This window comes from Podarcis raffonei, chromosome 2 (genome assembly GCF_027172205.1).
Source record: "Podarcis raffonei isolate rPodRaf1 chromosome 2, rPodRaf1.pri, whole genome shotgun sequence".
Classification (NCBI taxonomy): domain Eukaryota; kingdom Metazoa; phylum Chordata; class Lepidosauria; order Squamata; family Lacertidae; genus Podarcis; species Podarcis raffonei.
Window position 1 is genome coordinate 67,772,127 of NC_070603.1, and position 21,820 is coordinate 67,793,946.

The 21,820-nt window shown below is 40.6% G+C and overlaps 1 protein-coding gene across 9 annotated transcripts in view; it reads right to left on the minus strand.

Moving 5' to 3' along the window:
• The window catches only part of EBF1 (EBF transcription factor 1), a 372,029-nt gene that overhangs the window by 77,726 nt on the left and 272,483 nt on the right, over positions 1 to 21,820 (minus strand). For 5 of the 9 annotated variants that reach the window (XM_053377134.1, XM_053377130.1, XM_053377136.1 and 2 more), the window contains exons 9-10: positions 9,848 to 9,981; positions 713 to 839 (exon numbers count right to left, since the gene is read on the minus strand). In XM_053377134.1, the coding sequence (XP_053233109.1) occupies positions 713 to 839; positions 9,848 to 9,981 (261 nt within the window). The remainder of the gene's footprint in view (positions 1 to 712; positions 840 to 9,847; positions 9,982 to 21,820) is intronic. The other 4 variants (XM_053377135.1, XM_053377131.1, XM_053377133.1 and 1 more) reach the window with 1 other exon arrangement.

Consider the following 21,820-nt stretch of genomic DNA (forward strand, 5'->3'; position numbering starts at 1 on the left):
CTGTGGGAAATCCCCAAGTCGGACCCAAGTACAAGAGCACTCTTCCCTCCTGTAGTTACCAGCAACTGGTAACATTACTCCTTCTGATCATGGAGTCGGAGCACAGCCATCATGTCTAGTAGCCCTTGATAGCCTTGTCCTCCATGAATTTGTCTAATCCTCTTTTTAGGTCATCTTTTTAAAGTCATCTTTTAATCTTCTTTTTAAAGTCACCCATGTTTGTGGCTGTCACTGACTCCGGTGGGAGCAGTTTCCACATTTAACCATGTGCTGTGCGAAGAAGTACTGTTCTGTTCTGAATCTTCCAACGTTCAGCTTCGTTTGATGTCTATGAGTTTTGGTGCTAGGAGACAGGAAGAAAAACTTTTCCCTAGCCACTTTCTGCATGCCATGCTCAGTTTCATAAACTTCTATCACATCACCTTTTAACCACCTTTTCTCTGAACTAAAAAGTTCAAAACATTGAAACCTTTCCTCACAGGGGAGCCGCTCCATGTCCTTAAACATTTTGGTGGCCGTTTTCTGAATCTTTTCAAACTCCACAATACCCTTTTAAAGTGAGGCAACCAGAACTGTACGCTGCATTCCAAATGTGGTTGCACCAGAGCCTATTGCAGTAACATTCAGTCTAAAAGCAGCAATGTCAGCAAAGATGGATGAAACACATCTTTTCCCATTCTGTTATGAACAGTCAAAATTAAAGCAGCCTTACCTGTGTAGATGAATCTTCCAGGTGTGCCCTTACAGAACTGCTTGGACTTGTAGGACAATGTAACTTCTACCACACCTGGGATGTGTCGGGGTGGTGTCTGAACTCTGATTGCATGAGGCGTAATAAGCTAGGAGGAAAAAAAAATAAGCAAGGAGGAAATCAGTGAGATGCAAAATAGTTCTTTAATAACACATTCTTCTCAGATCACATAAACAAAGGTTTGGAACGTGTAATTAACCTGTCAGTGCTTGAATGCGTTTTTGAAGTAACCAGTATAAAAGCCAGTGACAACAATATTTGCAAATGTTCATCTTCCCAGTTGTAATAATATTAGCTCTGTTTTCATACATGGCAGGCATTTGCTTCTGGGTATGAAAATTGTTTGTGACACATTGCAACATTTGAATGCAGTCAACTTGCAGTTTCTATATATCCATGCATCTCAAGGAAAATAATAATAATTCAGGGCCTAGGATATGCTGGCTTCCATAGCATATTATTGAAAATTAACAGAAAATTCCCAAGTTCTAAAATGTAGTATGTACCTCATATGACAAGAGAATAATCCAGTCAAACTAAATTTCATTTGTGCCTCACTGACATATATCTATGCAAGAGTGAGGGTGCAGACATGGGGATTGTTATGTTAGTTTTCCTAATTACAATGCTAGTGTTTATATCCTGGATTCTAACATTTCTTTTTATACAGTGTTACCTGTTGTGTTATGGGAATGTGGCTTTTTGATCGATATACCTCCATGCCAAGCTAAATTTTAAATGTTGAGAAAGAACTGTATGCTGGAATAACACTCCAAATTTCATCATGCCAAATTACAATGCACAACTCCCATTATTTTCCAGGTAAACAGGGCTGCAAACATATATTTTTTTCTGAAAGCAAAAAGCATGCAGATGAGCACTAAACTTCTGCTAGATTCCACTAGTTTTTCAGAAGTGACTTTTACATTGTGCTGTGGTCTAAACCCCTGAGCTTCTTAGGCTTGCTGATCAGAAGGTCGGCAGTTTGAATCCGTGTTACGGGGTGAGCTCCTGTTGCTCTGTCCCAGCTCCTGCCAACCTAGCAGTTCAAAAGCACACCAGTGCAAGTAGATAAATAGGTACCGCTTCAGTGGGAACATAAAGGGCATTTCCATGCGCTCTGGTTTCCGTCACGGTGTTCTGTTGCGCCAGAAGCGGTTTAGTTATGCTGGCCACATGACCCAGAAAGCTGTCTGTGGACAAACGCCAGCTCCCTTGACCTGAAAGCAAGATGAGTGCTACAACTCCACAGTCACCTTTGACTGGACTTACCGTCCAGGGTTCATTTACCTTTATATTATATATATATATATATATATATATATATATATATATATATATATAATCTTCCACTCATTCATCTCTTGGGTAAATTGCATGCATAATAAAAACACAGCACAGGGGAAAATGAAATGAAGACAGAACAAACTTAAATAAAAAGAGGAAGGTTTCAAAGAGGGTTTGGCCATGGAGAGAGGTATTGGCTGAGTGGCAAAGCAAAGGCTTTGTATACAGAGGATCCTAGGTTCAATCCCTGGCATCCTGAGTTATAGTACATCAGGCCTGGCAGTCCACTGGGGAGTCACTGTTCATCAGATATGGAACCCGGTGGACCAGTGGTCTGACTCAGTATAAGATAGCATCATCTCTGCCCAAATTCATTCTCATTTTACAGCGTGGCATATACAGTGGTACCTCAGGTTAAGTACTTAATTCGTTCCAGAGGTCCGTTCTTAACCTGAAACAGTTCTTAACCTGAAGCATCAGTTTAGTTAATGGGGCCTGCTGCTGCTGCCGTGCCACCGGAGCACGATTTCTGTTCTCAACCTGAAGCAAAGTTCTTAACCCGAGGTAATATTTCTGGGTTAGCAGAGTCTGTAACCTGAAGTGTATGTAACCTGAGGTACCGTAACAGCAGCAGCAGTTGGTGGGGTGGCAAAAAGGCAGCACAGAATTGTGCTCCTGATTTCCTAGGCAGCACCGTTGCCGCTTCCCAAAAGGAACAGAGGTGAAGCATGGGAAGATCAGTCTAGTGTAGGTACACTGATAGGCACCATTGATTGGCTCTGCCACTGCACCTGCCCTAAGCTGAGCTCTCTGCACATTGCCATTCCCCCCTTGTAAGCAGCAGCAAAGCTCACTGTTTGGAAGCCAGATGCACCACACCACGCTGCTTGTGGTGCCACACCAATCACTGCTGCATAACATCATAATGCCAGGGCGGGATGATGACGGATGGGAAAGCAGAGTGGTGAGAGGGCACAGAGGAAGAGCTGTGTTGTTACCGACAGCTTCATCTCGTAATCAAAGGGAATGGTTTTACTAGCCCTCTCCAATCCCAGTGCTTTGAGGGAGGGAACAGCTTTGCAACAGCCAAACTCTAAGCGCCAGGATGAAGAGTTCCTTTATGTTCTTCCCCCTCAGTTCTTCCCCCTCCAAAATCAAATTTAAAGGTTCCCAGAACAAAAACACCTGGGCTTATTTGTCTGCCATTCTTACCCAGAAGCAACTCTCTCCTGTCTGCAATTTTCAGACCAATTGCCCATTAAACACCAGGGAAGATGAAGTGTAATGGCTGCCTTTGCAGGAAAAAAAGTACAGCTATCCTTTTGCATTTTTGCATGATTCTTGCCCTCAGAAGGAGTGACCTTGCCTGCAAATGTCATCCAATTGTAGCCTTTTTTTTGTAGCCTTTTTTTTTTAAAAGTGAGACTTTATTCCTTTTTGGAAAGAAAACAAGCAGACTTGGACCCCTGAGCTGAACTGGGCAGCCTTCAAATTGGTTCCAGCCAAATCAGGCTGTTTTATGAAGCACTTTGGGGGTGGGGGCGTTCAAATGAAATCTTGTGATCAGTGAAACCCCCTGGTGTGTGTGCGTGTAAATATGTATATGTGTGTATATGTGTCTGTATGTGTGCAAATTAATATCTCTGCAGCTTCCATATGTCTGTCCCCAATTTAATTCTCTTTCAACATCATTTCATCCATTTCCCAATAAAAACATGTTGGTTCCCATGAAGAAACTGACATATTTATGGTACATTGTTGCATAGTGTTAAGGTTGAAAAGAGTTCAGCAGATTTGCTGGAAGGTTCTTTACGATCACACTCCCTCATTCTCTTTTAAGTAAATATGTTAAACAAAAACTATGGTTTTAAAAGCACAATTAAATATAGATTTTTGTCCAGTCATTCTGGGCACGAACTTTCTATCAAACTGTTGACATTTAGTTCATTTTGCGCTGGAGGTTACAGAAAGGGGTAAATCTGAAAACCGCTCCCCCCCCCACTTCCTGTGTTGAAATTTTGAATGGATTCTTATAAATCATATACACCTCCCCCCAGCAATGCTTCAGGAATGCATGTGTAGGAGTAGCCACTAATGATGCAGGTGTATCAATAGGCTAAGTCACAGCCCAGAGATTTAAACTGCTATAGGAACCCCAAAACCTGAGACATAACCCCTAGGTACTAGTTCTCTCTTTTTTTAATGTCACAAATCCTTAAGCACTTAAGTTTGTGCTACATTCTTTCACTGTATCAAATGTGATGCAATGGAACATTTATCTGCTCTAAGCAGCCTACCACTATTTTGTAGTAACTGCTATAGTTTTTCTGTACACACTAACATAACTGCAGTTGCCTGCTGCTAGACTATCTTTCCTCCCATTACAGGACCATTTACTACTAACTGCTCTGCGGATACAAATCCAGGACAGAGAAAAAAGGCAGGTGAAGTCAACATCTGGCACTTACTCCAGGTAGACTAATTCTTTTTATTTATTTTTTTAAAGGTGTGGTGTTTAATATATGCATTACATTCTGTAAAGCTGTGAGCAACTACGAGGACTTAGTCAAAAAAGCAGAATATAAATCTATTTAAGAAAATAAAGTGAGTTACTTAGACATAAAAGAAATGAGAATATGGAACGAGGTTCGAATCAAGCACAACAGCACCTCTCCCTTCTGGGGTTTTTAAGTAAACTTAAAACTTTTTAAGATGTTATGCTTGTCATCTGTTTCATATAAATTCTCTTATATCAGTTGGAACATGAAGCGTATTACAGGGCTTAAGAATAGCAAGACGTATGTTGCTGCTATCATTTTAAGATCCCAAAGTATATTGGTCATTGCATCAGTAACAAGTTCGTACTCTACTCCAAATATTTTTATATTGCATACTGTAACCGCATCCTATGGAGCTGTTGTTGATATTGAGATGCATTTTTTAAAAAATGTTGCTAGTTCTAGATAATTTGTCGTGAATGACAAAAGTATTGACAGCTTGTTAGAAATTCATTTGAGTTACTGTGCAAAAGTGAAATGTATCAACAGCCTCATTGTTCTGTTGGTTGAAATTAGTGTACTTAACATCCACACCAGCAGTGTGCTATGCAATACGTGTAATGCAGAGAAGTACAGCAATTGCCCCACAGTTATTAAATTCCTTTCCTGGAGTCTTGCCAAATACTAACGGAGCCTCTTTCAGACACACTATGAGACCTCTTCATTTTGGCTGGCTTTTGGCTTCAAGATTTAAGCTCTCAATTGGGCTGAGGCTTTATGTCTTATTTGGTCTGACATTATCAGGATTTTTCTGTGTACTTTTATTCTTTTAACTGTTCCCTATTTCTGTGGATGGGGAAGGGTTGTGCTTTAAATATAATCCATAAATAAAAGAATGAATGCATGAACATAAGTAATTTCAGCAGCTGGAACCATGAGGAAGAAGAAATTTATCAACATAAATATAATGAAAAAAGACATGTACTTTCAAAGCACATGGTTATGTCTTCTGCTTTTAGTTCTGCAGAACAATTAGCACAGGTCTTAAAGTTTAAACCCAAAACAGATTAAAGATTTTACCTTTTCGTGACATTTGTAAACAGCCATATGCTATCTCCCTTTTCATTATTATTATTATTATTATTATTATTATTATTATTATTATTATTAACATTTATATCCCACTTTTCTTCCACTGAAAAGGCAGTCAGACTCCCATCAAGGCATGGATAAAACCCAGATTTGTTTCACTTTAGCAAGACTACCGACTGCATTATGTTTCATCAGACCATGCCCTGGAACCACTTCTTACAATTCCCCAAATTTCTGAAGCCCAGAATATGTGAGAGGCAGCACAACGGCACTAATGTCAGAAGTACCCAAATTCAAAGATCGCTTTATCACTGACGATTTTTGTGGTCTTAGACCCTAATCTGCAACATGAGAAGAACTAGAGGCCTACAGCAAATGTTTAGACTGTCCATTTCCAACATATACAATTCTTCCATTCCAGCTACCTAATCAGTACCCTAATGGAGAATGTCTCTTTGGGCTACTTTGGATGTAATTATTTTGGCTTCAAAAACTTTATGCATGCTCTCAATTTCACTAGGATCTCTCTCCGCAACAACAAGACTTTTACCCCGTCTTGCCCACTTCAAAAGTGCCAAAACGAGCTAATAATATCAAAAATAGTTTTAAAACAAATCACTAAAATAAATGTATATAGCTAACAAAAATTAAACAGAGAAAGGGTGACAGATAAAAAAAGAAGAAGCTATGCTTTCGTGCTCTTAAGCATAAAGGGATAGTGTCCCTGCAGTACTCATCTTACAAGAGAGAGTCAACATTTTCTGAGGTTTAATCAAGGCTGCCAAATAATCTGGTCTTGGAACTGAAATTATTTGCTTGTTTATGCCATTGTATATACAATTGCTGTTTATGTATGAACGACATAATTCAAGTGAATAACCTGTTCCTCTTTCTTTTTTCTTAAAAAAAAAAGTCAAAGAATTTTAAAAATAATTTTCATTATGGTAGTTGAAGATTAATTGAAAGCCCTGGCCCGAAGTATCTGTATTTCTGCACACAATTAATGTGACAAATTATGTTCCGATGTACTTCCCTGAGTGAGAAAGGCTGTAATTATGTTATGAGAGCCTATAACTGAAATGTATGTTTAAATAATAAATACGTGTTTCCAAAATCATTTTAAATCTACATATTTAACATGTATCTCAATCCTCAAAGTGCTGTGCTAGCAAAAGTCCTATTTTCTTCAATGGCACATACACCAGTGCAGAGTCTCAATAAATGGCTTGATAATCAGCTTCCATTTCATGCCTATAAATACTGCAATTACAAAGCTTGAATACATGCAAAATACATTAAAATTACAATATTTGCACTGCAAATTGCTTATGGTGTGTGCCTTACAGCAGCAAGACTATTTCAGAATGAACACTTGAGAGCTCATGTCCTTTGTTTCTCAAATGCACATGTAAAATATTAATTTAGATCTAAAGGGGGAGGTCTAAATAAAGGTGCTTTTAAAATTTATCCCCTGCAGTTAACTGTATTGGATCAATTCATTTCGGAGTGTAATGTAAACTGGATGAAACTGATTCTTAGCCCTTAAAAATGCTGTACCCCAATGCCAATATTTTCAATAGAGTTAGAAATATGGAAGGGAAGTATAAAAGAAATTAATCTTTTAAATGAAAGTTCCATACCTCCGAAGAAAGAAACAGATTACTTGTTTTGTTTGTGGGGGGAGCTCCCTGAATGACCACATTTAAAGGAAAAGATGCAGTATGGTTCAACTTTGCATAGGGGACAAGGTAACGAAGATGGGGCCCACATTGAAATATGTGCATTCCATGCCTCACAGTACAGCAATGGCACCTTGGGAGAATCTTGTTTATTTAAGCATCATGGTGAAGCATCTCTTGCAGCCAATGGCACAGCTGCCAGTGCCTTATTGGTCAACCAAATTTCCATGAAGAAAATAAAGATGAAGTTCACATCTTTATTGGTACCTACTGTAAAATGATCCCTCATACTTTTCAAGAACCAAAGACCAAACTGCAAAACTGCTGTGGCAACCATAAAAATCAAAGAAATGTTGTCTTCTTGGCTAGACCTTAAGTAACATATGATCAAATGCTTATTCATTTGAGAGCCAGCTCAAACATACAGACACTCATATGTTGCAATCATCACTTGGAATGATACCACTTCAGAATGGGGCATTATGAATATAAGAAGCCTTATATACTGAGTTGCATCATTGGTTCATCTAGCCCAGTGCTATCTACTGTGACTCAAAATGGCACCCAATGTCTTAAGCATAAATCATTCCCTGCACTAATACCTGAGACACTTCAACAGCAGATTCTGGGGAATTAGCCCAGGATGCTTTACATGCAAAGGATATGCTATACCACAGAGGTATGGCTTCTCCCCTAAGTGCATGCCATACATTTCATTGCAATTTTATATATGCTGGAAGCCACCCAGAGTGGCTGGGGAAACCCAGCCAGATGGACGGGGTTTAAATAATAAAGTTGTTATTGTTATTATTATTATTAAGCCTTCTTCTCATCTTGGCATAGTTTCTCCATTCACATTGAATTCTCCTTTGTCACAGCAAACGGGTGAATCCATCAATTTCACTTTCAATTTCTTACTTTTCCAATCTTAAATCCAGTACTCCACATTTCCACATCATTTTGCAATTTAAAAAAAATGCATTTTAGTGAATTTCTCCTAATATTCACATTTGTGTGCAGTTTTGCAACAGATACACATTTCTGCAAAGGAATGTCCCCCAAAATAATGCATTTTTGTTATGTTATCTTAACTGACAAATGCATTTTAATGCACACTCTACCCCAATATATACACTTTTTATATATCACTTGGCTGAAGAACTGCATTGCAAAATTCAAAGAAGTGCGAATTTTGGAAGATGGTTGTTTTGATTCTCAGATTGTTGTTGTTGTTGTTTTTAAAAATGCTAATTAGTTACGTTCTCCTTTAAATCCAAACTGAATCTTCCTCATTCCTAGAACAGCTTCGCTACACTCTCCTGCCATTTGAAGCTTGACAATTTTTTGCAAGACTCAATATGTGTGTGTGTGCTGGGGATGTTCTTCTCATAATTTGTTGGCACATGAAGATCTCCCACACGAGAGATGATTGTAGATTGACAGTAAGCCTTTTCCTTACTAGTTCTCCAGATGTGGAAGATCTTGACATAAGAGGCACTCAAACAAATGATCTATTATATCACATGAGCACCTACACATTTCAATTGCCTCTAAAGCTGCCATTTTCAAATCACTTTTTGTGAAGTAGTCCCATTATAGTCCAACAACTGCTATTGGATTAAGTAATTTCAACAGCCATGTCACCACTGACATGGCCACAAATTTGTGGCATAAATTGATGGGAAATAGAAAAGGAAGGAAAATGTCAACAAATGAGTAGAGAAAATGATTAACTAAGGTATGGATATTGCAGCACAAAGAATATAAAGTCAGTGGCCCCATTCACACACCATGCTAAGCCCAACCATGTTATAGCACAAACATACAGGATCTTGAAGAGGAGGTCACAACTAGCTTGCTCCTCCCCAGTTGTTCAGCTGCCGCGTTGAGCTTAGCCATAGTTTAGTAAGTCATTTGGATGGCTTAGTAAGTCATCTGGAATATGGTTTGGTTCTCTTGGACAAACAACAAGCAATAAATCATAGGACCAACTTTGTAGTTCATGGCTAGTCTGGAGAGCGCTAAACCATAAGCCAGGGTTCAGATGACACACTAAATCAAGCTATGGCATAGCATAGCACAATGCAACAGAGGAATGACCAGGGAGCAGCAAAACAGTTATGAGTTCCTCTCTTGGGGCCTGCATACTTGCACATTCACACTAAACCATGGTTTGCCAAAACGAGTTGTGCAAACCAGTGCCTGGTTAAAAAAAAGAAGAATTATAATTAAGCGCTGGATTATTTTATTCATGTTCAGGCAAAGTAGGGTAACTGAGACTACCAGTGGGGGTTTTTGGGGGGGGACTGTGACATAGATTATTATATTTTAGAATGTCAATAGACTGACTAGAACTGATAATGTGGACAAGGACAGTGGCACTATATTTGTGCCAAGGGTTGCTCCAGTGATTTTATATAAACTGGGAGGAATAAGGAAATCTTTCTCATTGTTACTGCAATAGAACAGGGCCTAAAAGAAAGAAAGCTGGCTATAAACTAGACAAAGTTACTGGATATTAATGTGCAGACAACACCTACCTCACTCCAGACCAGCATGGTGCCGAATATGACCTGTAACCCATCAAAGAAATTGTCTCCTATGATGATGACAGTGGCACCTCCTGTAGTCCATCCTTCACTTGGACTGATGGCTTTGATACATGGGGTAGCTGCTTTCCAACACACATGAAAAAGAAGTATTCGGCTGTTAGAACAAGATTTTAATGATAGAAGACTTGAGAGGGGGAAGGGGAGGAAAAGCTTTGATTTTCTTTCTCCTATACTATGATGCAGGTTCTAGAGAGAGAGATCTCTCTACTTTGTGTGCGAGAGATCCCAAACCAGATCTTTGAAAAGGGAATGTTTGCCATTAAATTTTTATTTTGTTTCCATTGTTTCTCTTGAGAAGATAATCGTGTTTGGCAGGCCATAGAAAGAAAATAGCAGCATTGCTGGCTGAAGCCTGACTAGAGAATAGAGCACATTTTTGTAACACTGAATTCAGGTCTCCACAAAACATGATACTGGGCTGTCTTTGAGTTCCATTTTAACAAAGCTCAAATTTTATTTGGAGAACATACTGTGTCTAGAGTGTTCCTTGTGTCGTGGAACCATTTTATCCAATTAATAAGTTTTGTAAAATCATTTTTGAATTTTGTTAGCATGATATTGCACAACCAGTATGGTGTCATGTATTAGCAGTCGACTGCAAAATTCACATTTGTGAAAGAATTAGATGCTTTAAAATGTTCCATTATTTTAATACCATGAAAGAAAGCAGCAGCGCTACACTTATCATCTATGCTGTGCTTCCTCGACTTGAAGTCTCTCAGCCCCACTCACTTCACAGAGTGTTTGTTGTGGGGGAGGAAGGGAAAGGAGATTGTTAGCCGCTTTGAGACTCCTGAAGGGGAGTGAAAGGCGGGATATCAAGTCCAAACTCTTCTTCTTCTTCTTCTACCATCTGGAAGTTATGGACTACAACTCCAATCAGATCCAGCCAGTATCCCTGGCTGGGGCTGATGGGATTTGTATTCCAAAGTCATCAGTTTGGCAAATATTGTTCTATGAAATTCCTGAATTTGTATGTAAAAACCTGGTGCAAAGGGAGCATTCAAACTCTCTGCCTTGCATGCAATTAATTTGTGCAAGTTCAACTAGCCAGCTCTGAATGGTGGACGGTTGAAATCGCACAAGCTAACTGTGCGTAGGATGTGATCTTATTGGATCCTCCTTGGAAGCTTTCCCCAGCCATTGTAAGGCAGGGTGGCGCTTCCCAATCCTTACACATCAGATCAGGGTGGAGAAAACCACCCTTGTTTCCAAGGCTCAGGCGCTTCCCTCAGTGGTTCCTATGCACTACCTGTCTGAACATCTCTCCAAATATCAGTCCTTTGAAGCTTTTACCAGGCACATTCTGAGCAGCAGTTAGCACCAGGAGTCAGATAAGAACCAAAAGAAATGCTTTTGATTTCTAATTTTTCAAGCAGTTTAAAGGAAGAGTTTATCTTTTCCAATATGAAACTTTCAACAGGAATATGAAGATTCTCAACAATTTACCTCACCCTTAGTTTGATGCATGCATAATTAACATGGCATGTATGAATTTTATCCAAATAAAAGTGGTCTCAAGAGAAACATGCCAGAGGGTCCTGGATTCAAATCCAGGCCATCTTGGGTAGCCTCGAGCAAGTTTCTCCCTCCCAGCCAAAGACCCTTGCTAGAAAAATTAAATAATACAGATCCACTACACGGGACTGTCCAGAAGATAGATCACTTTGATTTCAATGCATTTGAGCACACTCAACTTTGGGTTGGATGTGTTCAACTCTGTGTCCACCATCTAAGCTTCTGCATTGTTCAGCAACAGAGGCAACTGGTTGAAAGTCATTTGCAGTTCTCCATCAATATTTTGGGGAGTAGCATGAAATATATTCAGAATTTGAATTTGTACAGTTTGGTAGCATGACAAGGCAGCTAAAATGTATTTGTTTAAAAACAGTGAAAAACATTTTTACCAGTAATGCCATCTGCTAAAGTATAGGAGGACCTTAGATGTATACTGTACGAGTGCTACTGTTGTTTCTATTTACGTATTAAGATTATTGCTTTGGCTAAGATTTCATACAAGATTTTGAGGTTTCTAAAAATGTCTGCCTAGTCCCTAGTCTGCCTTCTGGGAAATCTGGTCTTACTGCCAGCTCAAAAAGGGGAGTGAAGAACGGAAAGAAGCCCTTTCCATCCATTACACAGCATCAAGCTTTGCACCTCAAAAAATGAGCTAACAAAAGGAATCTTGCAACACTACAGTCAAGGAATTGCTACATACACATTCAACTAACTTTGATATGTCTATGTTGGACTTGCATTTCACTCATAAAGCCATGCATGCATTAAAAACTCCAGAAAGCTTCTCACTTTTTTTTTTAATAGCTCAACGCATGGTGCTGGGCTTACAGCTAATAAAAGCAGTTTAAAAATATCGTCCCACGCCCTCCAAGGAATCAAATGCTCTGATTAAATCAGAGCATGGATAAAATTAAAATTGCTTCTCAATTACACACTTCCTGATGGTACATGCACACACCCCACCACATAAGCAAACTTTAACCAATATTCCACATGTCTCGGTGGGAGGGGGATATTTTATATAAATTTACAAATAATTCATAGTTCAATGAGCGCAATGAAACCTGCCATTCTCTCCCTTTCTCCTTGGAGAGGAGATTATTAGCAGCAGGAGGAAAGGAGGTATGTTGACTGTTTTCCTCCTTTTTAACAAAAGGGAAGGCATGGATGTAAAAATAAGGTTAACAGGTTCCAGGGTTTTAACTGGAAGTTTCAGGATTTTAGTTTCTTCTCGCATCTGCAGGAGAAATGAAATCTCAGGATGAGTTCTGGCTTAACCTCCATTGCATGTCCATTAGTCTCCATGCCAGGCACAGCCAGGCCTTCTCCTGACCCACCAAGTGCCGTCACCCCCCCACACTTTTATTAGCTCCTCATTAAACCCATTACTAAAGCACCAATTCAGCACTTTCAATTCCATGCCTCTGGAGGAATAAAGCCTTCCAGTTGCCTCCATCTTTTTGTTGACAGTGAAGAACTCCAAATGCTATCGTGGCAGGCTGCATTATCAAGATAATCTATCCATTCACTCTTCACTCCATGGTGGGCTAGTATCTTCAGGGATAGTTTTCAATTTTAAGTATCACCCTGAAATTTTATCCCCCCGTATCCAAAACAAAACGGTGTCTTCCTTCTTCAATGCAAGCAGGCAACTGATTGGGGTGGGGAGCGGGGAATTCAGTATGAAAATAGAGACGCCTCCTTCCTACCCTCTCTCAGAGCCACTTATTAACAAGATTGATGCTGACCAATAAGACAATGCAATAAATAAACGGAGGCAGGAAGAAGCTAGAAATCATTGAAATAAAAATTTTGTACAAAAGACATGGTTTTTAACAATGGGTATGAAAATTATATATTTGGTATTGAACTGGGAAAACAGTCAGCGAATTCTGTAGTAAAATAGTAGAATAGGAAGCCCAGCTGTCTCAATCTGGAAGAAGCTGCAGGCTTTCGTGGAAACCAGGATGACGACAGGCAAACTCTCCTCTTTTGCATCCCAACTATGAGCCAATTCACATGGCCATTTAGGGCAAAACCAGACATGCAGCTATATTTTGTAATAAAATCTAATCTAATCTGCATCTCAGTGAAGTTGGATAATATGTGATGTAATAACATAAAGCTGTGTTTGTAGAGGACAGCCTTTCAACAAAAGGAAACATGCTTAGTGAAAGGACTTCTTATCAGCCACTGTTGCAAAAGAGGAATTGTTTGGACATATTGTCCACAGAAGATTGTTTACGAAACCTTTCCCAAGGGCTTGGTGTTAACTGGGACATCTTTGAAAAAGACTTGATGGTCAAAATGGATCTATACCAGTTGTTTGGTAGTTTTATGATTCATTGTCCTATTTTTGTTCTTTGAAGGACTCTTTGAAGCATTTGTGGGTCTTATTCTTGACTGTGTCTAAGGGAGACTTTAAGCCTTTCCTCTTCACCTTTGTGGTGACCCCAACAAAAATGACCTCCCAGCTGCTACTCACATAACCAAATGAAGGCTTTCCTTCTTTTGCATATTGCAGCTTCAGGAAGAACAGGGCAGGGTGGAGGGCACAGCAAGACGGAAACCTACAATCCCACTGAGGGCCCTCCTGCAGCTGCTATTCAATGTGCAAATTACTTGCATTCAGATAATTAACACCATGTCTAATTTGACCCTAGTTAACATTTTTGACATGGTTATTGGTCTTGGGATAGCAGCTCAAAACATCCTGATCCGACACACCATCTAGAGCAGTGATGGCCAAATTCGGCCCTCCAGCTATTTTGGGACTGCAATTCCCACCATCCCTGACCACTGGTCCTGTTAGCTAGGGATGATGGGAGTTGTAGTCCAACAACAACTGGAGGTCTGAGTTTGGCCATTACTGATCTAGAGCAGTGGTTCCTAACCCCTACCATATGCAACCCATGGGTCCACATTTACTTGGCATGGTGACTTATCAGGTTATTTTCACATGATTTTTGGACCTTTAGGTCCTTGGTGGCCATTGGTTTTGTGCATTTTAGCTGCATGTTTGTCTATTAGTTACTTGAGACATTCAAGCAAAAATGAAAAAGCTTTTGATACCCACCCTGCTTGTGGGCCATGAACGACAAGTTGGGGAAATACTGCTCTAGAGGAGACCCTAGAGGACTCTCTCTTCTCAGAAGTATGTCTACATCACATCAAAATTTATTTATTTACTATATTTATTGGCAGCTCTGCAACACAATGTTCTTTGAGCGGTGAACAAATAAGGCAACAGCTTAACAAGATCATAGGATCCAATCAAATAAACACTAAAAGCCAATAACCTAGGCAGTGCAGAGCAACTCTAAACTTTCACACTGACAGAAAAATCCAAGATCAATCTCTTAAGCAGAGATGGTTCCACCGTCTGGCAGAATGAGGCAGGCAGCTCAGTCAGTAGGTGCTGGGGCCAGCCGAGGCAGCCCCTGCACCCAGCTGCTCTTCCTGAGCTCCCAGCTATTCACTCCTGCTGGAAATCAGAGCTGTGTGCCACAAGGCCTATTATACAACTCCCATACAATCCAAAGTTACCAGTGGCTGAATCTCCATTGGTGTTAGCCAGCAAAACCTCTTAAAGCAGGGTATTTGGGGAGGGGGTAAGATGGGGACGAAACTGAGCTATCCAAGGATCCACTGGGTTTTTAAGTCAGTCTAGTTACTGGCAAGTTGTTTGTTTGTTATTGCTGCTGCTATTGCTACCATTAATTTATTATTGACCTTCTAAACCATGGGTAGGCAAACTAAGGCCCGGGGGCTGGATCCGTCCAATTGCCTTCTAAATCCGGCCTGCAGACAGTCCGGGAATCAGCATGTTTTTACATTAGTAGAATGTGTCCTTTTATTTAAAATGTATCTCTGGGTTATTTGTGGGGCATAGGAATTTGTTCATTCTTCCCCCCTTCAAAATACAGTCCAGCCCCCCACAAGATCTGAGGGACAGTGGACCGGCCCCCTGCTGAAAAAGTTTGCTGACCCCCCGTTCTAAACATCCATCTCAAGGCAATCTACACATAAAATAATTAAAAAACACAAAAACAACGAACACATTGAAAACAAGTTTTAAACCCTAGCAAGTGGGCATTTGTAATCAAAACCCATTTATCACCTGGGAAAGCCTATTGGAACAAAAATGTCTTCAACTCTTTCTAGAAAGTGCAGATTATGGGCACCTGTCATATCTCAACAGGAATTATGCTCCACTGATGTGGAAGTTGTGCAGGGGCATCTTACCCATAGACATTAGTGGCACGGGGCGCCGGGGCACCAGATTTTGGAGGGTGCCACAGGCTGAGTGTCCGGGAAGGAGAGTTAGGGCGCGTTCCCTTCCCCACTCTGGGGCAGCCTGCTCCTCTCCTCTCAGCCACCCATCGGCGAAGCCCCTTCGCCCCCTCCGGCTGCCTGGGTGCCTGACGGGTGCGATCGGGGCTGGGCGTGGGGTGCCCCTCTCTGGTTGCATCGCTATCTGTGCACCTCCCTGCAGAGTCTGGGAGCAGAGCAAGGAAGCACCCTGTGAGATCCCGGTGCAAAGCGAGGATGGCACAGGCGGCAAGCCACCCGATCTGCTTCCTGGCCCTCCTGTGGCGCAGACTTCCCCAGATGGGGGCAGGTAAAGGGCACCGGGTGCTTAGAGGGAAGCTTCGCAAGAGGCCATCTGGGCTGCGATCTGGGTGCCTCTTACTTACGTACAGCGCCGAGCGTGCGTTGGACAATCCGGACCAAAGGCCCCTTCCCCTAAAAAAGGTCGACAACTCTGGGAAATGGGGGAGGGGGTGCCGGAGAGATATGTGCACCACGCTGGATATGCTTAAGATGGACCTGAAGTTGTGTGTGTGTGTGTGTGTGTGTGTGTGTGCAAGGGTGGGGTAGGGCTGATCCAGTTCTGTTTGCTGCACCAGCCTGGAATTGGCACAGCAAAAACTGCAGACTTTTAACGTCCCCCAACAGTGTTGGGGCTGCAGACACAGCAGTTCTGCAGCAGCTGTTCTAAGTCTTGTTGCTGCCTGCTTGGGATTAGGACTGCACCATTACTCCCAGTTCACAAATCAACCAGTGAAGTAATATAGCATCTGTAAGAGTGAAACTATTCGTCACACACGAGATCAACAGAAGGAAAAGCAAATAACATATTTTTTCCCCTATAGAACGCCAACTTGGTTTCCCTTATGCTTCTGAATGCAGAGCATTCCATACCATATAAAGTATGTGAAGAGACAAAAAAGTTGTTGTTATTGTTGTTGTTATTACTACTACTACTACTACTACTACAGTGTTGTGTTTGTGGTTTGGTTTTCTCTCATTTCTCCAGCCACTAAAGGTAGAGGGGAATTTCCTCCCTTCAAATGGTGACAATAAAATGATTACCCGGGCCTCAGTTTAGCATAATGGTTCAGAAATGCTCATAGCATATTGCAGACTTAAAGTGGAAATTATTAGGTAGCTGTTCTTTGTTATAATAATGATCACTCCACAAATAAAAGCTCTTCTCCCAAAGGTACTGCAAGGCACAAAATGCTAATTCTGAAGATTATGTGCTCGCTTTTATTAAATATTACTATGCCCTGTTCTGTTTGAGGGCTTCACTGCTCTGATTGTTTTATGAGTGCCATGTTAATGTCATCCCCATCTCGCTAGCAGCAGGCACACATTTTAGCTTTTGCAGGAGAATTGATCAAAGGCCACGTGCTGTGGGAATTGCTGAGAAAACACGGACAAGCGGTAAAAATCTAACTGATTAATTGGTTTAAATTTCATTTCAGGGTGTTGAACTTTGGCTTGGGACTCTAATACTACACTAAGAGTCAGGGCCTAATTACCAGATTTCCAATTTGCCTCAGCACAATGGCGCAGACAGAGGAAAATGAATACTAAAAATAATTATAATGGGGAGGGGGGAACCTTTTCTGCTCTGTACTTATTTAACCGCTAATGCTCTGTGTGGGCAAACAGTTTTACTGGGGAAGCCTCCAGCAGCGCCTGCTGGGCCACCAGGGTATCTAATGACACAAATAAATTAAGAAGCTAGTGGCAGCGTCAAAGATTCTGATTTGCCAGATCGAAGGGACAGTGATGCAGATGCGCACCAACATGCAGTGGCCCCATCACCCCCATTCATTAGTAGCTAGAATTCATGTAAGCAATGTGCCTGGCTTCCACTCTCAAAGAGAAACAATCTATTACATTGATAAAACACACATACACACAGGGAGCGGAAGACTGTGCTTACTTTGGAGTTTATGGGTGGGCCTTGAGAATAAGGGTTAATTGAACTCAGAAGTTCAGGCTTACTGAGGCGAATTAGTGCCATGTACAGCTATCAGCAAGGTCCTGCCGTTGGTCTTGTAATCTATTTGTGCTGTGATTAATACACAGTCCGCGCTGGACTCAGGAAGAAAGACCCAACCCCTAGCCCTCTTCTCTAATATTCATCATGAAACATTGGCTTAGCTTCCATATTCCATAAGAGGAGGCTCCAGCAACGCTGGACGTCGTCAGAATTGAGCTATGAGCATATATGCATTTGATAACGTCTGAAAAGGGCAAATGCAATCTAACTGCACAGAATCAGTTCAACGAATTAAAGCAAGACGCAGCCGAGAAGCAACATCTTTAAAATGTAAAGCAACAGTTACGGGAGAGACAAACAATTCTGATTAAATAAATTTGGACTGGGTTTAAAATGGTCCTAGGGGAAAATATTTGTCCAAAGATCTTCAAGCAAACCAATTAACAGACTACATCAAACAGTCCTTAGAGCGATGGAAATGGAAATTCACAATCAGGTTAGCTCTCTGTACAACTGGGCCTCGGGGCTTAATACAGCCTATAGTCAATATAGTATTGAGTCTACAGTGATTATCCTTGAGAAGGGTGGCTAGATGCTATGGCAGTAGAACCAAGGGCTCACTCACACAGTTTTGAAGATCAAGTTCTGCAATTTGGCATATGTGGCTAACAATGTTGCATAGGAATTGTGCTTTCATGTTCCCAGAGACATAAGAAACACTATCTCTTGTTGCCTACCCACCCACCCATTCCTACTGCACTCACAAAATCTCTTTAAAATAAAGTTCATGCAACTAGGTTCCTGTCCACCTTGCACGCACAAAGGTTCACATCCCACAGGAACAAAAAGACAGCATATTCCAGTAATGCTAAATAAGCATAAGGGCTGCACTTTCAGCAAAACACTAAACACTTTGAGAGGTCAAAACAAATACATAAAACAAAGCTGTTTTAAATCAAATCAAGTCATTGGTCCATCAAGATTAATACTACAGTGATACCTCGGTTTACGAACTTAATCTGTTCCAGAAGTCTGCTCTTAAACTGAACTCTTAATCCGAGGCGCACTTTCCCTAATGAGGCCTCCCACTGCCGGGGGCCTTCCACCGTTCGGCTTCTGTTCATAGACCGAGGTAAAGTTCTCAAACTGGGACACTACTTCTGGTTTTGCAGAGTTTGTAAACCAAATTGTTCATAAACAGGACTGTTCTTAAACCGAGGTACCACTGTATATATCCTAACTGTCAGCAACTTTCTAGGACTCCTGGTATTGCCTAGTTGTAGCCCTGGGATTCTTCCTCTAAATCTCCCAGAATGTGTAACTCTCCTTGAAAATAATTGTGATTTATATATACATCATCATCATCATCATGAATGGAGGAGAAATTTGATTTAATTTAAATCAAATTTAAATCTGAGTCTATCACATTCCAAAACAATATGTGATTCAAAACACAGCTATCCTTTTAAATTCATACGTATCCAAATTTAGCAATGCAGTTCTCCAACAAAACAATGTTTACAAAAATCCATATAAAACAATTCCTTCCAGTATCACCTTAGAGACCAACTAAGTTAGTTATTGGTATGAGCTTTCATGTGCATGCACACTTGTATCTGAAGAAGTGTGCATGCACACGAAAGCTCATACCAAGAACTAACTTAGCTAGTCTCTAAGGTGATACTGGAAGGAATTTTTTTATTTTATTTCGACTACGGCAGACCAACACGGCTACCTACCTGTAACTAAAAATCCATATATTAGAGCAAATCACTTGCAAAAGTGTGTACATTAGTCAAAATGGCATATTAAAATGTGTTTATTAGGAGAAATTTGTACTAAAATGCTGATGAATTTTTGTGAAAAAAAATTGAAAAATAAATCAATCATTAATTGCTGCAAAATGTGGAGAATGGAAATTAAGACTGAAAAAATTAGAAACTGAGAGAACTGAAGTTGACAGTTCTTTTCAACCCTCATAATAGCAATAATAGTGGGGTGTTTCCCCCAGGTGGCCCACTGAGGTCACCTTTATCTTCATTTTCTAGTTGACACTGCAGTCATTGCTAATATTATATTCATTTGAAAACTCACTCCTAATGAATGAAGTAAGTAGAATGCTGCTTAGATGTGAAATATGACATTTTAGAGAAACGTACCTCAAAGTGGTAACATTTTTTTCTAAATAGTGTGAAAATAAATCATATGGCTTTACTGTAGAATTTTATTTGTCCATTTATGGTCGTCAATTTAACTGCCAAATAATATTTTTTTAAGTTCTGTATTTGTAAACAGCACAAGGGGGGAAACTGTTTTGTGTCATCCCTAGTTAAGTGTTTAAATAAATACTTATTGATTTTGTTTCCGTCTTCAGCCAGTCACTATGCCTAGAAGAAACAAGGGCAGAGATTTTGTTACACTGCTTTTGCTTGACACTTATGGAGGCATAGAGTATCATTTGCTGTATTTTGAAGAGGGTATGCTATGTGCAGATACCATGGGAGCCTAAAATGGTAACAGTGTAGGACTGGCTGTTGATTGATGCTGGAGACCACGTGTCCTTGCAGACAAACAGTGGTGTGCTGCTGCCCTTATGTCCTGCAAGAGATGTTGCATTAGAGGGGCTTGATCCAGCAGGGATTTTCTTATGTTCTGGTGGTGAACTTCCAACTGCCTGGCCAGAAGTTTGGCTTGCTGCTTGCTTTCATTTAGTCTGGCAAAAGACCCTTCAATATTTCTGAAACATTTTTGGGGGGTGGGGGGGGAGAAGAGGTAGCAAGCTCAAATTCATTTCACCCTGAAGTCACAGGCTATGGAAGAGCTTGGGCTCAGCTCCCCTCTTGACCCAGTTCCTTTTGTGGCAAACAGGGATGGGAATCTGGTATTCCTGTTGCTGCTGAGCTACAGTTCCCCTCCTGGTGGACACAGAAGTCCACCTATATCTGGAGGGCCACAATCTTTCTATCTCTGCCTTCAAGGAATGTGAGGAGGGGACTGGGTTCAGAGGAGGCACATCCTTGAAGCACAGTTCTTTCCTTTCCCTTGTTCTGAGGGTTCCAAAATGGAATTCTTTCCTATCACCCACACAGCTAAAAGTTGGTTACATATATACTCCAAGGAACCCCAATTACTAGACTTCTGAAAATGGGAAAGTTGAGTACTTCTCCCTCTTAAAAACAAAAGCAACCTGAAAGGCTTGCATTCAACACATCAGTGTAAAGTTCCACTTCTACACCCACAAAAAGTCTGCTTTAGAATCTTCTGGAGCGGATTTTGAGGGGACAGGGGAGGGAGTTCTGTTGTGCATGCAGAAGTCTATTACATGAGCAGAGCCACAGAGCCAGAGTATCCTCAAATAATTAAGGTCTTTCTGCATTTTCCACAAAGTTGACAGTTGGTATACACGTAGTATGGGACACCCCTATTTCTACAGGAATGTGAGAACATGTTTTTACTAGAGGTTTGCCAAAATGGGATTTTAAACATTTTTTAAACTTTCATATGTGGTTGAAAAGCACCTCCATTTTTCAGTTGGATTAGAAAATAAAGGGTTACTATTAGTAATGGATAAGACAAGGAGAATAAGGAAGATTAAATTAAATTAAATTAAATTAAGGGAAGATTTGCTAAATAATTGATTAGAAATTGGAATACAGAAAAGGGAGGCATGAGGAAGTCGGAGAAGGAAGGTATAAGAAATTAAGATCTGAAATTGCACTTGTTTTTTGTTTTTGTTTTTGTTTGTTTGTGTATTTGTTGTGTTTATTGTATGTTTTTGTGGTTATAAAAAATTCTTTAATAAAAACATTATAAAAAAGAAAAGAAAAGCACCTCCATTTTTCAGGATGCCTTCACATGCGTCTTCAACAGTTTCCACTCCACCCCACAAAGCCCAGGGCATTAAAAGGAAATGTGAAAAAGACCTCACTGAGTTGAAGACTCCGAGGAGCCTGTCCCTGAGGCACAGATCAGGGAAACTCATCACACTGGAAAGCAAAACAACTTGTGTAATGCAGGAGGTTCTGAAGTTCCCCAACCTGCCTGAACTAAAATGTAAGCAGAGACCCTTTACATACTCTCTGTAA